General features: G+C 35.7%; 1 protein-coding gene across 5 annotated transcripts in view; it reads left to right on the top strand.

Annotated features, from left to right (window-relative positions):
* Positions 1–13,372, top strand: part of DPY19L3 (dpy-19 like C-mannosyltransferase 3) — a 75,474-nt gene that overhangs the window by 32,222 nt on the left and 29,880 nt on the right. For all 5 annotated transcript variants that reach the window (XM_074369857.1, XM_074369856.1, XM_074369854.1 and 2 more), the window contains 4 exons: positions 4,449–4,570; positions 5,162–5,307; positions 6,748–6,871; positions 7,405–7,539. In XM_074369857.1, coding sequence (XP_074225958.1) covers positions 4,449–4,570; positions 5,162–5,307; positions 6,748–6,871; positions 7,405–7,539 — 527 coding nt within the window. The remainder of the gene's footprint in view (positions 1–4,448; positions 4,571–5,161; positions 5,308–6,747; positions 6,872–7,404; positions 7,540–13,372) is intronic.

Genomic DNA, 13,372 nt, shown 5'->3' with positions numbered 1-13,372 from the left:
TTGATGAAAATGCATGACCAGAGGCACGTAGGAACCCAACCGTGTATTTCCTGCTAGTTCAGTATTGCTAGTACAGTTAAGGATTGATTGCAATTTGATAGAACATAGCTATGGTGAGTAATGAGAATCAGCTGTCCTTACCGCTTCTCCAAATTCTGAGTTGCTTCTCTAGCATTCTCTAAAGCAGTGATTCCTGTTACAGGGCAGTTGTGTCCTTGGGGGACGTCTGGAATATGCAGAGACAGTTTTGATTGTCACAGCTTGGGGGCCAGGGAGGGGACGACCATGCTACTAGAATTTAGTGAGTAAAGGGCAGAGATGCTACTAAATGTCCTGCAATGCTCAGGATAGTCCCCCCAACAAAAAAACTACTGGGACCAAAATATCAATAGTGTTGAAGTTGAGAAACTGCTCTAAAGGTGAATAATGAGTATTTTCTTTCTCAGTATCACTGTGAACTCAGTAATTGATCTGTTTCAATGTATTTAGGTCATTTGTTAAGATTATTCTTTTAGAAAATTTCAAACAATATAAAAAGGTAGAATCCTCTAATGGATTTGCACTTCTGTATCATTCAACTGCAGTGGCTACCAACTCATGACCAATCTTGTTTCCTCTCTGTCTCCTCTGTCTGGATTATTTTGGAGTAACTCCCAAGACATCATACTGCTTCATCTGTAAATATAATAGTATATTTCTCTAAAGTATGGCAACTCTCTTTGATAAACATAACCACATTGTCATGATCACAGGTAAGAAATTACTTAATATCAAGTATCTACTTGGTCTTCTCACTTTCCTGATTGTCTTACAGATTTTTAATGTTTTTGAGATCCAAATAAAGCTCTTAAATTGCAGTCATTTGCTATGCTTCTGTTTTTTTTTTTTAATCTATAGGTTTCTTTCCATCTTTTTTTCTTGTAATTCTTTGTTGAAAACACTGATTGCTTTGTCTGAGAGTCTTCCACTTTCTGGATTTTGCTGGAGCCCCGGTGGTGCCATCCCCTGTTTCTCTGTTGCCTGAATCCCCTCTTAATTGACAGCTAGGTCTAGAGGCTTGCTCAGATTTAGGTTCTGCTTTTTGGCAAGAATACTTCTTAGATAGTGTTTTACACTTCCACATCAGGGGGTACATAATGTTCAGCTCTCTCTCTTGTGGGGTTAAGACTGGTCCGTCCATTGTTAAGTTCTCGATTAGCCTTTCACCTAATGGTTTAGCACCACTGATGATCATTACTTAAATCTGTTAATTGTATAAGGACTCTAACAGGGTGATATTCTAATTCTGTAATTCCTTCCGTCATTATCAGATGGAATTCCTCTCTAAAGAAAAACATCTTCTCGTCAACTATTTAGCAACCCAGAATTTCAGTTCCTAAAGGAAAGGTGGGATAAATACTAATCCTTTCCTTCTATTTTAGAATGAGTTACCTCTCTAGAATCCCCTAAAGGTTTGCTTTTTAAATATCACCGTGGACGCATGGATTTCTACCATATTTGATGTGTTTCAATCTTTTGAATTATTCCTTTTGCATCAAATTGTTCAATCTCTGGCCAGTGGAATGCCCTTCAGATCAGTTGCTGTCTTTTTGATGTGACTCCAGTAGTCTGAAAACTCCCGGTTTTCTTGTCATAAGATGTTTCAGGCCCCTTTTGTATATTTCCTACCCCTAACCTAGAATCTGCTGTTTCTCCAAGGAGCTTGGAGTTCTCTTTACTGGCTATTTAGAGACCACAATCTGGGTACTAGAGGTGCTAGTTGCTACTAGGTTGGTCCTTGTTTCCAAACCTTTTTAGTGAGCAGTGCTAGGAAATGTGATTTTTTTTTCCTAAGAAAAATATGAATATAGCTATTTTTAGTTCAAAATTAGGATAACAGGGTTGTTACTTTTTTAACTTTAAATTTGTATCTCTTTTTTTCTTTAAGTTAAAATTTTTGGCTTCTTATGACATTAACATTATCACTTACTTGTTTTATTCTACTGTATATAATACTTTCAATGTAGCAATAATATTGCTACTAACAGTAGGCTTACCTGAAAACAGCTTAGGCTGTGTTTGTAATTCTTTTTGTCCTTGGTTTATATCCTCCTAGGGATTTACAGTCACAATTCTCTCCTCCCACGAACACTAGAAAGAGTTCTTTTTGTGTGACTGAGCTACCAACTCGGTAGGTTTATTTGTTTTATGTTGCTTTCTGGTTTTCAGGGATTGCTTTGTAAAAAATTATATCTTTTTTATACTTATAAAAAAAGTTTACATGGTTCCAAAGTCAAAAATGTAAAACAGGCAGCGTTTAGGGAAGTCTGCCTCTCTCCCTGTCAGCTCCACCCTGTTTCTTTCCTCACTCTTTAGGTAACTATTTTTATTAGTTTTTGGTTTATTCTTCTATAGTTAATATTTTCAATATAAGCAAATACTTTATATATTCATATTTTCTCCTTTATTACAGAAAAACCCCTGCTTACTGTATACACTGTTCTGTTTTGCTTTTTTCATTTAACGAAGATCTTGATCACTCTACAGTAGAATACAACGATATTCCTTATTTTTATTACTAGTATTATTATATTATTATTATTATTATTACTACTATTTGCAATTGCATAGTACTCCTTTGTGTGGGTAGCTATACTTTATTCAGGTAGCCTTCTTGTCTTCATCTCCTTGGGCTGCCATACCATAAACCAGGTGGCTTAAAAAACAGAAGTTGACTTTCTGACAGTTCTGGAGGCTGGAATTCTGAGATCAGAGCACCAGCAGGGTTGGGTTCTGGTGAGGACTCTCTTCTTGGCTTGTCAGTGGCCACCTCTCTTTGCTTCCTCACATGGAAGACAGAGCCAGAGAGCAAGCTCTCCAGTGTCTCTTCTGATAAGGGCACTAATTCCTTCATGAGAGCCCCCACTTATGATCTTTGTCTCTCCCTAATTACCTCGCAAAAGCCTTATCTTCAAATACCATCACATTGGGGGCTTAGGGCTTAAACATAAGAATTTAGTGAGGGGCACGTAACACACTCAGTCCATAGGACTGCTGTATTAGCCTTACAGGACCACCATAACAAAGTAACACAGACTGGGTGGCTTAAACAGTACGTATTTATTTTCTCTCAGTTCTGGAGGCCAGAAGTCTACGATCAAGGTAATGTCAGGGCTGGTTTCTGGTAAAGGCTCTCTTTCTGGCTTGTAGATGGCCACCTTCTTGCTGTGTTCTTACATGGCCTTCCCGCCGTATGTGTGTATAGAGAGAGTGAGAGAGTTCTCTCTTGTCTGTTCCTCTTCCTATAGGGACACCAGCCCCATCAGATTAAGGCCCTCCCCTATGACCTCACTTAACCTTTACTACCTCCTTGTAGACCCCATCCAAATACAGGCACACTGGGGTTAGGGCTTCAGCATAGGAATTTGAGGGGGACACAGTTCAGTCCAAAACACCTCCTGCTGATGGACTTTTGGATAGTTTCTGATCTTTTGCTTTTACACATGGCACTGCATGAATGACCTTGTACATATGTTATTTTGTCTTTTTGCCAGTCTGTCTTTGGAGTTGATTCCTAGACATAGGCTTCCTGGATCAAAGGATAAATGTACATGTAATTTTGCCAAGTGTTACCAAATTTTCCTCCATAGAGATTATACCATTTTGTGTTCCCAACTACAGTGTATGAGCCTACATTCTTCCAGCCTCACTAACAGAATATGTTGTCAAATTTTTTAATTTTTTCCAAGCTGATAGGTGAGAAATGGTATCTCAGTGTAGTTTTAATTTGCAATTCTAATAAGAGTAGGGTCTTTTCATATGTGTGAGGACTGTGTGCATGTTTTCTTCTGTGAACTATCTGTTCATATATTCTTTTAATTAGTCAGCTTGGGTACAGTAGCAGATGACCTCAACATAGCAGTGGAATTCTGTAACAGCAGGTTTGTTTCTCACTCTCATTATCCAGCCCCTGTACGGAATGTGCTACTATCACAACAGAGGGAAAGAGCAAGATTGCTGGTGGAAACATACATTGTCTCTTAAAGATTCTGCTCAGATGTGAAGTGTGTCACATCCACCCACATGCCATTGGTCAGAGCAAGTCAAATGGCCAAACCCATCCCAGGGGAATTGGGGAGGCTTCGTATACTGTCCAAAGGAGCTACTACTACAGGTCTCTTGGCAGGAGGGCAGAGCAGGGCATATAGAATCCTGCTTCCCAAACTTCTGCAGAAGAACCATATGGTTCTTTTATATCATAGAAGTTATAATTTACCTGTGTTTGTGTAAACATTTTAATAATATCTATCTAATATACAGTAAGCTCTTTGTGGGTAGTACTGTTTTCTGTTCATTGTTAAATCCCCAATGCACAGCACATCTCCGGCATGTACTAAAGAGTCTATGAATAGTTTTGAATGAATAATTATAATTATTTTTTTCCCTGAATTTTCAAATATCAATCTTAGGTTTTCGTGGCTTAATATATGATAACAAAACTGAATCTATGAGGACAATTAACCTGCTTCAACGAATGAATATTTACCAAGAGGTTTTTCTCAGTATTTTATATAGAGTTCTACCCATACAGGTATGTTGTGTTCTGTGACATTGAATTTAATATCAGATGAAAGTCAGAGTCTCATTTTAAGTCAAGAGTTTCACATACATTATTCTGATCTTCAACTAGCTTGGTATAAAAACAACAGTATCCTAATTTTCTCCATACTTACTGTGAATTCTGCTTTTTACTTATATTTTATAAGTTTTTTTATATAGATAGATGCTTCCAGGCTTAACAAGTATACAGTCTAGAAGCTGACAAATATTTTCATTTGGCAATTTGTAATCACTCCTATGTTTGAAATTAAAAAAAAAAAACTGGAAAATTAGCAAATTACAATGACCATTTCTCACATGAATAAGGTAATACTGGACAAGCTAGGTGTAAAACTAGTCTGAAGAATGAAGCCAGAGGCCTCGAGGACTTCCTTCCCTCTCCTGCTCTTGGTATTGAGAAGAAAGGCCATTAGTGCACTTTCACGTGGAAAGGGGTGATGAAGGCTTATTTCTTGGAATTAATACCAAGCTTCTGAATATTAAATTTTCACTTTCATATTGTTAAATGGCAATGAGAGGGGGTAGGGCTTCTCTAACACATGTTTTTTGTTCCCTTTTATAGAAATATTTAGAGCCAGTTTATTTTTATATTTACACCTTATTTGGACTCCAGGCAATCTACGTCGCAGCTCTTTACGTAACCAGCTGGCTCCTCAGTGGTACATGGCTGTCAGGGCTACTGGCAGCTTTCTGGTATGTCACAAATAGGTGAGTTGGAATCAGTATTCCTTTCTCCCGTTCTACAGTGTAAGTTAAAGTGTAGTTACTTCACTTCCGGGTTAAAGAAAGGTGTTTTGCCACATTTGTGTGGGAGTATTTTCCCTTTGGTTTACACAGTGGAGTTTGTCTTAGCTAGTAAGGTAGGAAGTCCTACTTATGTATATTTACAAATAAGGAATCAAACACTGAATTCCATGTCAAGGGAATCATCTGTAATAATCCCAGCTGTGTTACCAACTTGCTGGGTGATCAGTATTTCTCCAGCCACATAGCTCTTGAAAGGTTTAATAATACCTTAATAGGGTTGCATGCAAGTCATAGCAAGCATAAAGCACTATACAAATGCAAGGAAGTTCTTACATTATTTAATTAAGATTATTAATATCCAAATACTGGAACGTTATTAAATAGCATCTTAAAAAACATATTCAAGATACATTGACCTGACCTGCAGTAGCAGTTTTAAAATTTGAATGTGAGTTCTAATACTGATTTGATGTTGTAGTCCTAAACAAATTATTTTTTATTATAACCTTACTGAGTGCTTACTATATGCTAAGTACTTTACATCATGCTTTTTATGTATTCATTCAACAACCCTATAGGGTAGGTAGTCTCATACCATTTTAGAGATAAGGAAATTGAAGCTTAAAAAGGTTAAGATATGCATTTAAAAGGTTAGGGTGTGTGTGTGTGTGTGTGTGTGTGTGTATAAGAATATACAGATAGGCATATATATATAGAGAGAGAAAAGCATACACACATACATGCACCCATAGAACTAAGTCTTGGTCAGAATTCAAATGCAGAATATGAGAACACTGTGTTATGCTGCCTCTTAACATTTTAATCTAACATATTGTTCCTGCAAAGAGTAAATGAAAGTCAGATTTATTGTTCTTATTAAGAGTAAATAGAAAACATTTACTGAATGCCTAGTACGTGTAGGAATGGTTTTTGGTACTGGTTGTACATAGTTTAAAACGTACTTATACCTGCCCTCTGGGGGTTCACATTCTAGGTGGGCAAGGAGCTTTTAAAAATTACCAATGACAAATTTAAGACCAAAGTATAAAGCACTAAAGAAATATGAAAGAATGCAAAACATTGCCAGTTGGCATTAATGAAGTTAGAAATAAAACAACGAGGTAGTTTAGCATGAACGTTCATGATTTAGGAGTCATGCTAACATGGGTTTGAACCCCATTTCTGCCACTTAGCTAACTGCATATCTGTGGACAGTTGATCTAATTTTTCTCAATGCCATTTTTATGTTACAGGGATGATAATGATAAGGACAAATTATTATTGAGAACCAGTAATCAGAATCTAAATATACTTAATGTAATATATCTTTCACTTTAGGAAATCTTTGAGGTAATGAGAGTAAAAATTACTGCTTTGGCCCTTTGTGTTTCCCTTGTGCAGAATAGATACTACAAGGGTTGAGTTTACCATCCCATTGAGAGAGAATTGGGCGCTGCCATTCTTTGCAATTCAGATAGCAGCAATTACGTATTTCCTGAGACCAAACTTACAGCCTCTTTCTCAAGTAAGTTTTTATAGTACTTTTATATGTATTTTTAGTTCTCCAGTTTTATCTCAGAAACTTCAGAAAATGTTATGTCCCAGCGCATGTTAATAGTTCTTATCCCATGACCGATTTTTTAACTTGAGTTAAATTAAGTTTTCTTCTTCTAAACCTTTTCCTACTTTGCAAAGAAAATGTTTTCATTTTGATGTTAAAAATGTATTCTGTCTTATCTCCCCATAAATAGGTGCAGCAAACCCAAACATAATTTCTGCAAAACTGTCAGAATTTTAAGCCATTGCTCTTGAGATGTGATTTGGTATATTATCGCCTCCATAATACTATGGAGTACACTTACCATATGTGAATATTTATATGCAAAGTGTCACTTGGACTACTTAGAGCTTAAATAACAAAAGCAAGAGTTTTCAGAGCAACAGTTTATAGTTTTTCTATTTGGTCTATAGAGATATTGGCTGCTCTTGAGAAAACTTGTCTGCAAGGCTTTTTATTACTAGAGACATGTAAATTATACAAAAGTTTTCTTTTTACAGAGGCTGACACTTCTTGCCATTTTCATATCAACTTTTCTCTTTAGTCTGACATGGCAATTTAATCAATTTATGATGCTGATGCAAGCATTAGTGCTGTTCATTCTGGACTCCTTGGACATGCTGCCAGCAGTGAAGGTAAGCTTTGCCTTTTTCAGCTGAGATGGTTATTGTTTAATGTTTTATATTATAGAGTGAGCTCAGAATGTACATGTGCTTAATGGTAAAGTTGAAGCTGTTTCTTAGCTATAATGTAAATATGCTGTGGTCAATTGAAGCTGAGTAATTTATGCAGCTTAACTTCTATCTTTTAAAGTAAAATAAGCAGAATAAATTTATTTGAAGCACAAATGTATAGATCAGTGGTCCCTTATAGAGTTGATTTAAATTTTAAAATATAAAATAGCTCTTCTAAATCTGTTACCCATTGGTGATAAGACATCCCTTCCCCTCCCTGCCAGGATAGTGTCAGAAAAGACCAACAGGGAATCAGGACATTAACCACCACTCAGAAGTAAGAAAACCTCCCTCCCCTCCTTTACCCAACCCCATAGTGTCAATGAAGGCCACATGAGGAGCAGTGATGAGACATTCCTTCCTCTCCCAGCCAGGATAGTGTCAACTGAAGCCTTGTAGGGAGCCTAAACTTTTATCTTCATCCAGCAGTAATGAGACACCCCCTTCTCCTACCTTCCAAAAGTCAGTGGAGGTCAGGTGGGCACTCTGGACATCCTAACCCATCTGGAAATAATGAGGCAGCATCCTTCTTCCCTCAGTGGCGTGATGCTGGCATGGTGCCAGAGGAGGTCTGCTGACACAGATTTACATAAGATCCAGGGTTCCATAACATAATACAGTACAACTGGTCATTTGATAAACAGAAGCAGAGAAATCTCTCTTGAATGAACAAAGATGATACACAGGTACCAACACCAGGATACACAGAAGTTGAATTACCTGACAAGGAATATAAAGCAGTCATAAAGAAATTTCATTTAGCAGTTACAAACACACTTGAAACAAATGAAAACTAAAAACTGTCAACAAAGATTTAGAAGATAAAAATAAGAAGCAAATGAAAATTTAGACCTGAAAAATTCCAATAATGAAAATAAACAACTCAATAGATGGACTTAACAGTATAATGGAGTGGTCAGAGGAAAGAATCAGTGAAATTGAAGATAGGACAATTTAGAATTACCTAATTTGTGTGAGAAAATAGACTGGAAAAAAGTGAACTGAGCCTCAGAGACCTGTGGGACTATAACAAAAAGTCTAACATTTATGTAATCAGAACCCCAGAAGGAGAGAGTGTGAGGCTGAAAAAAAAATTGGGGGGGGGGAACCTTTTTGAAGGAGTGGTTGAGAATGTCCCAAATTTGGCAAAACCTACAGAATTGAGAAACTGAGCTAATGTCAAATAGGATAAACCCAAATAAATCAATGCCAAGATACATCATAATCAAACTTCTACAGACTAAAGATAAAAAAAACCTTGAAAGCAGTCAGAGAAAAATTATACTTAACCACAGGGGAAAACCAGTTTGAATGACAGTGGGTTTCTTATCAGAAACCATCTCATCTGAAGGAAAAGAATGGTCCACCTAGAGTCCTATATCCAGCAAAAGTATCTTTCTGGAAAGAAAAGAAGGAAAATCAAAACATTCTCAGATGAAGGATTTATTATGAACAGACGTACCCTAAAAAAATGGCTAAAGGAAGTTCTTGAAACAGAAAGAAATGATGAAAGAAGAAATTTGGAATATCAGGAAGAGAGAAAAGGCAATTAAAAGAGTAAAAAATATGAACAAGTATAATAAACTTTATGACTCATCTTGAATTTTCTAAAATATTTAACTACAGGGACTTAAATCGAGGTAAAATTTCTACACTTGATTCAAACGGGTAAAATGTCCACACCAGTAAACTATAATTATGAATGTATAATGTAATAGCCCAGAACAACACAACCACTAAAAAAAATTACACAAAGAGATACATTCAAAAATACTGTAAAGAGGCTCACACAGGCACCTCTTGTCTGTGTGTCCTGCTGTTGTCCACGGCAGCATAACCTAATACACTTCTCTATTCTCAAAAAAAAAAAAAAGCCACCTATAAATAAATGAAAATGGAATTCTAAGAATGTTCAGGTAACCCACAGGAAGGCAGAAAAAAGGAAGCAAATGGAAAACAGAGTGAACAAAAATTAAATGATAAAATGGTAGATTCAAGACCTATCATAAGTAATTACATTAAAGATAAATGAACTAAATACAATTTAAAGACAGAGGTAAGTAGAGTAGATTTGAAAAGCACAACCCAATTGTTGTCTACAAGAAACTGACTTCAAGCAAACAATATAGGTAGGTTGAAAATAAAAGGATGGGAAAAGATACATCATGCAAATATTAATCAAAAGAAAGAAGGAGTGGCAGTATTAATCTCAGATAAAGTAGGTGTGAGAGCAAAGAAAATTATGAGAACATTATATAATGTCAAACATGTTAATCTGCCAAGAAGACATAGCAATCCTAAATGTATGTGCACTAAACAACAGGGCCCAACATATGTGAGGCAAAAGCTGAGAGAATTGGAGGGAGAAATAGACAAACCCACAAATGGAGTTGAGGACTTCAACGCCTTTCTCTCAACAATTGAGAACTAGTCAGAAATCATTAAGGATACAGAATTCAACACCACCATCAACCAACAGGATCTAACCAACACTTGTTGAACACTCCACCCAACAAGAGTAGAATACCCAATGGATTGAATCAGTGATTCAAACTAGAAATCAATACAAAAAAATAAAGTTTTCAGCACTTGGAAACTAAATTTCTAGCACATTTATAAATAATCTATGGTCAAAGAGGAAGTCTTGAAGAAACATTGAACTCAATAACAAAAATGCAACATATCAAACCTTGTGGGATGCAGCTAAAGCAGCACTCAGAGGGAAATATGTAGCACTAAATACTTATAAGAGGAAAAATCTGAAATCATAACCTAAGCCCCCACCTTTCTTAAACTAGAAAAAGAAGGGCAAAATAAACCCAACTCAGGAGGAAGAAAATAATGAAAGAACAAAAATCAACAAAATTAAAAACATAAAAATAATAGAGAAAATTAATGAAATAAAAAGATGGTTCTTTTCAAAAGAGCAGTAAATTTACAAACCCCCATTACTGCTTCAGAGCATTAAAAATTTGATGTTAACAAACTTTGATACCAAGTTCTGAGTCTCTGTGGCACTACTTATGTTCTAGTCAGTATAGCATAGCGATTAAGAGCACAGACTCCAGAACGAGACTGCCTGAATTTGAATAAGCTGATGTATGTGAGTCATTTATAACACTGTCTGGTATTTTATGAATATTAAAAAATGTTAACCGTGGTTAATTATGAATGATAATGAAGAGCATGACTGTGACCCATTGAAGAAAATTTTAATTATTATACATAGAGAAAAATGAATTATTGCTCCCTTGTTTCTAAACTCTGGACTAAGAACCTGAGAAGGAACATCAGGTGTACCATTGATAATCCAGGACTTTCTGTTATACAGTAGTGCTCAACTTTATGTTTCTGGCTGATAACCTGTAATGTTTCTCTTGAACCTAGGATATCATTACACTTGACCCTTAAAACAACATAGGTTTCATTGTATGGGTCCACATATTTTTTTCTCAGTAATTACATACAGTACTCTGTAGCTGGTTGAATTTGTGGATGCAGAAGACTGACTGTGGGACTTGAACATCTGAGGATTTTGTTACCTACTGTGGGTCTTGGAACTAATCCCCCACAGATACCAAGGGACAACTGTACCTTTATAAAACTATTCAGGCTTATAACACAAGCTGCTCTTTTTTCTCTGAGTTTGCCTACTTGTTATAAAAAGAACTGGCAGCATCAGAAAACACCGCAATCCAAATAAAGACAAACAAAAAAGGTTTATTTTTTTGAATGTGTTTCTGAAGGAATTGTTATTCTTAAAGAGTTCCTACAGATTTACTGAGAAAAACATTTACATTCCAATGGAAAAAGGAACTAAAAAATACAAATACTTCCTAGAAGGAAAGCATCAAAAAGAATAAAACGTATAGATATAAACTGAAAAAAAGAAGTGCACGCTTATACTCTAAAAACTATAGAACATTGTTGAAAGTTTTAAAGACCTACATAAATTGGAAAGATATCCCATGTTCATGGATTGTAAGACTTGCTATTGTTAAGATGGCAGTACTCCCCAAATTGATCTACACATTCAACACAATTCCTCTCAGAAGCCCAGTTATAGAAGTTGACAAGCTGATCCTGAAATTCATATGGAAACTCACTGGATCCAGGATAGCCAAAATGATCATGAAAAAGAAGATCAAAGTTGGAAGACTTAACACTTTCTTATTTCACAACTTAACGTCCAACCTACAATAATCAAGACAGTGTGATACTGGCAGCAGAATAGACATAAATCAATGGAATAGAATTGAGAGACCAGAAATATACAGTCAACTGATTTTCAGCAAGGGTGCCAAGATAATTATGGAGAAAATAATCTTTTCAATAAATGGTGCTGGAATAACTGGATATCCACAAAAGAATGAAATTGGACCCCATCCTCTCACTATTCACAATAATTAACTCAAACTAGATCATAATACCAAGAGTAAAATGATTAAAGAAAAAATTGCACTTCATCAAAATTTAAAAACTTTTGTATTTCAAAGTGTACCATCAAAAAAGTGAAAAGACCACCCACAAAACGGAAGAGAATATTTACAAATTATGTATATGGTTAGAGATTTCCAGAATATATAAAGAACTCTTACAACTCTTTCAACAAGAAAATATGAGTAAAAGATTGGATAGACATTTCTCCAAAGAGAATGTATAAACGTTCAATAAACACAGGAAAAGATGCTCAGCATCAATCGTCTTTAGAGAAATACAAATCTAACATCAATCGTCTTTAGAGAAATACGAATCTAAACCTTAGTGGTAACACTTTACACCTACTTGGCTAAAATTTTATTAAAGGCAAATAGTAACAAACATTGGCGAGGATGTGAAGAAACTGGAACTCATACATTGCTGATGGGATTGTAAAATGGTGCAGCCACTTTGGAAAAGAGTTTAGCATTTCCTCAGATGCTAAGTATAAAGATACCACAGGATCCAACATTTCTACTGCTAGGTACATATCCAAGGGAAATGAAAACATATCCATGTAAAAGTTTGTACATGAATGTTCATGGCAGCATGATTCATAATAGCTAAAAAGCGGGAACTGCCCAAATCAATTGATAAATGAGTAAACAAAATTTGGTATATTCATTAAACAAAATATTATTCAACAGTAAAACGAGTGAAGTACTGATGCACGCTATGACATGGATGAGCCTTGAAAACGTTGTGCTAAGTAAAAGAAGCCAGTCATCAAGACCACATGTCATATGGTTCTGTTTATATGAAATGTCTAGAATGTACCAGTCTAGAGACAGAAAGTAGACTAGTGTTTGACAGGAACTGGGGAAAGGGAGAGAGGAGTGAGGGCTGATGGATATCGGATTTCTTCTAGGATAATGATACTGTCTTCAACTTAGATTGTTTGATATTTGCTAACTAAAAATCATGAATTGTACACTTTAAATGGGTGAACTTTATGATACATGAATTATATACCGATAAAGCTGTTAAAAAGGAAAAACTGTTTTCTCTAACTAGTAACTCTGCTTTCTGGAATTTGTCCCAAGATACTCATTCGTTCATTACCCCAATATTTATTGAGTGACACTGTTCTAGTGGGCACTGTATTAGGTGCTGGGGATACAAAAATGAACAAAATAGGAACAAATCAGATATAATGATCTGAGGGTTTTTTAAAAGAATGTTCATAATAACATTAATTTCAATAATAATAAAAAGCTGAGAACACTTAGAAGATCCAGTGGCAGACAAATTATGG

This window comes from Camelus bactrianus, chromosome 9, assembly GCF_048773025.1.
Source record: "Camelus bactrianus isolate YW-2024 breed Bactrian camel chromosome 9, ASM4877302v1, whole genome shotgun sequence".
NCBI lineage: Eukaryota > Metazoa > Chordata > Mammalia > Artiodactyla > Camelidae > Camelus > Camelus bactrianus.
This window is presented reverse-complemented; position numbering and strand designations above follow the sequence as displayed.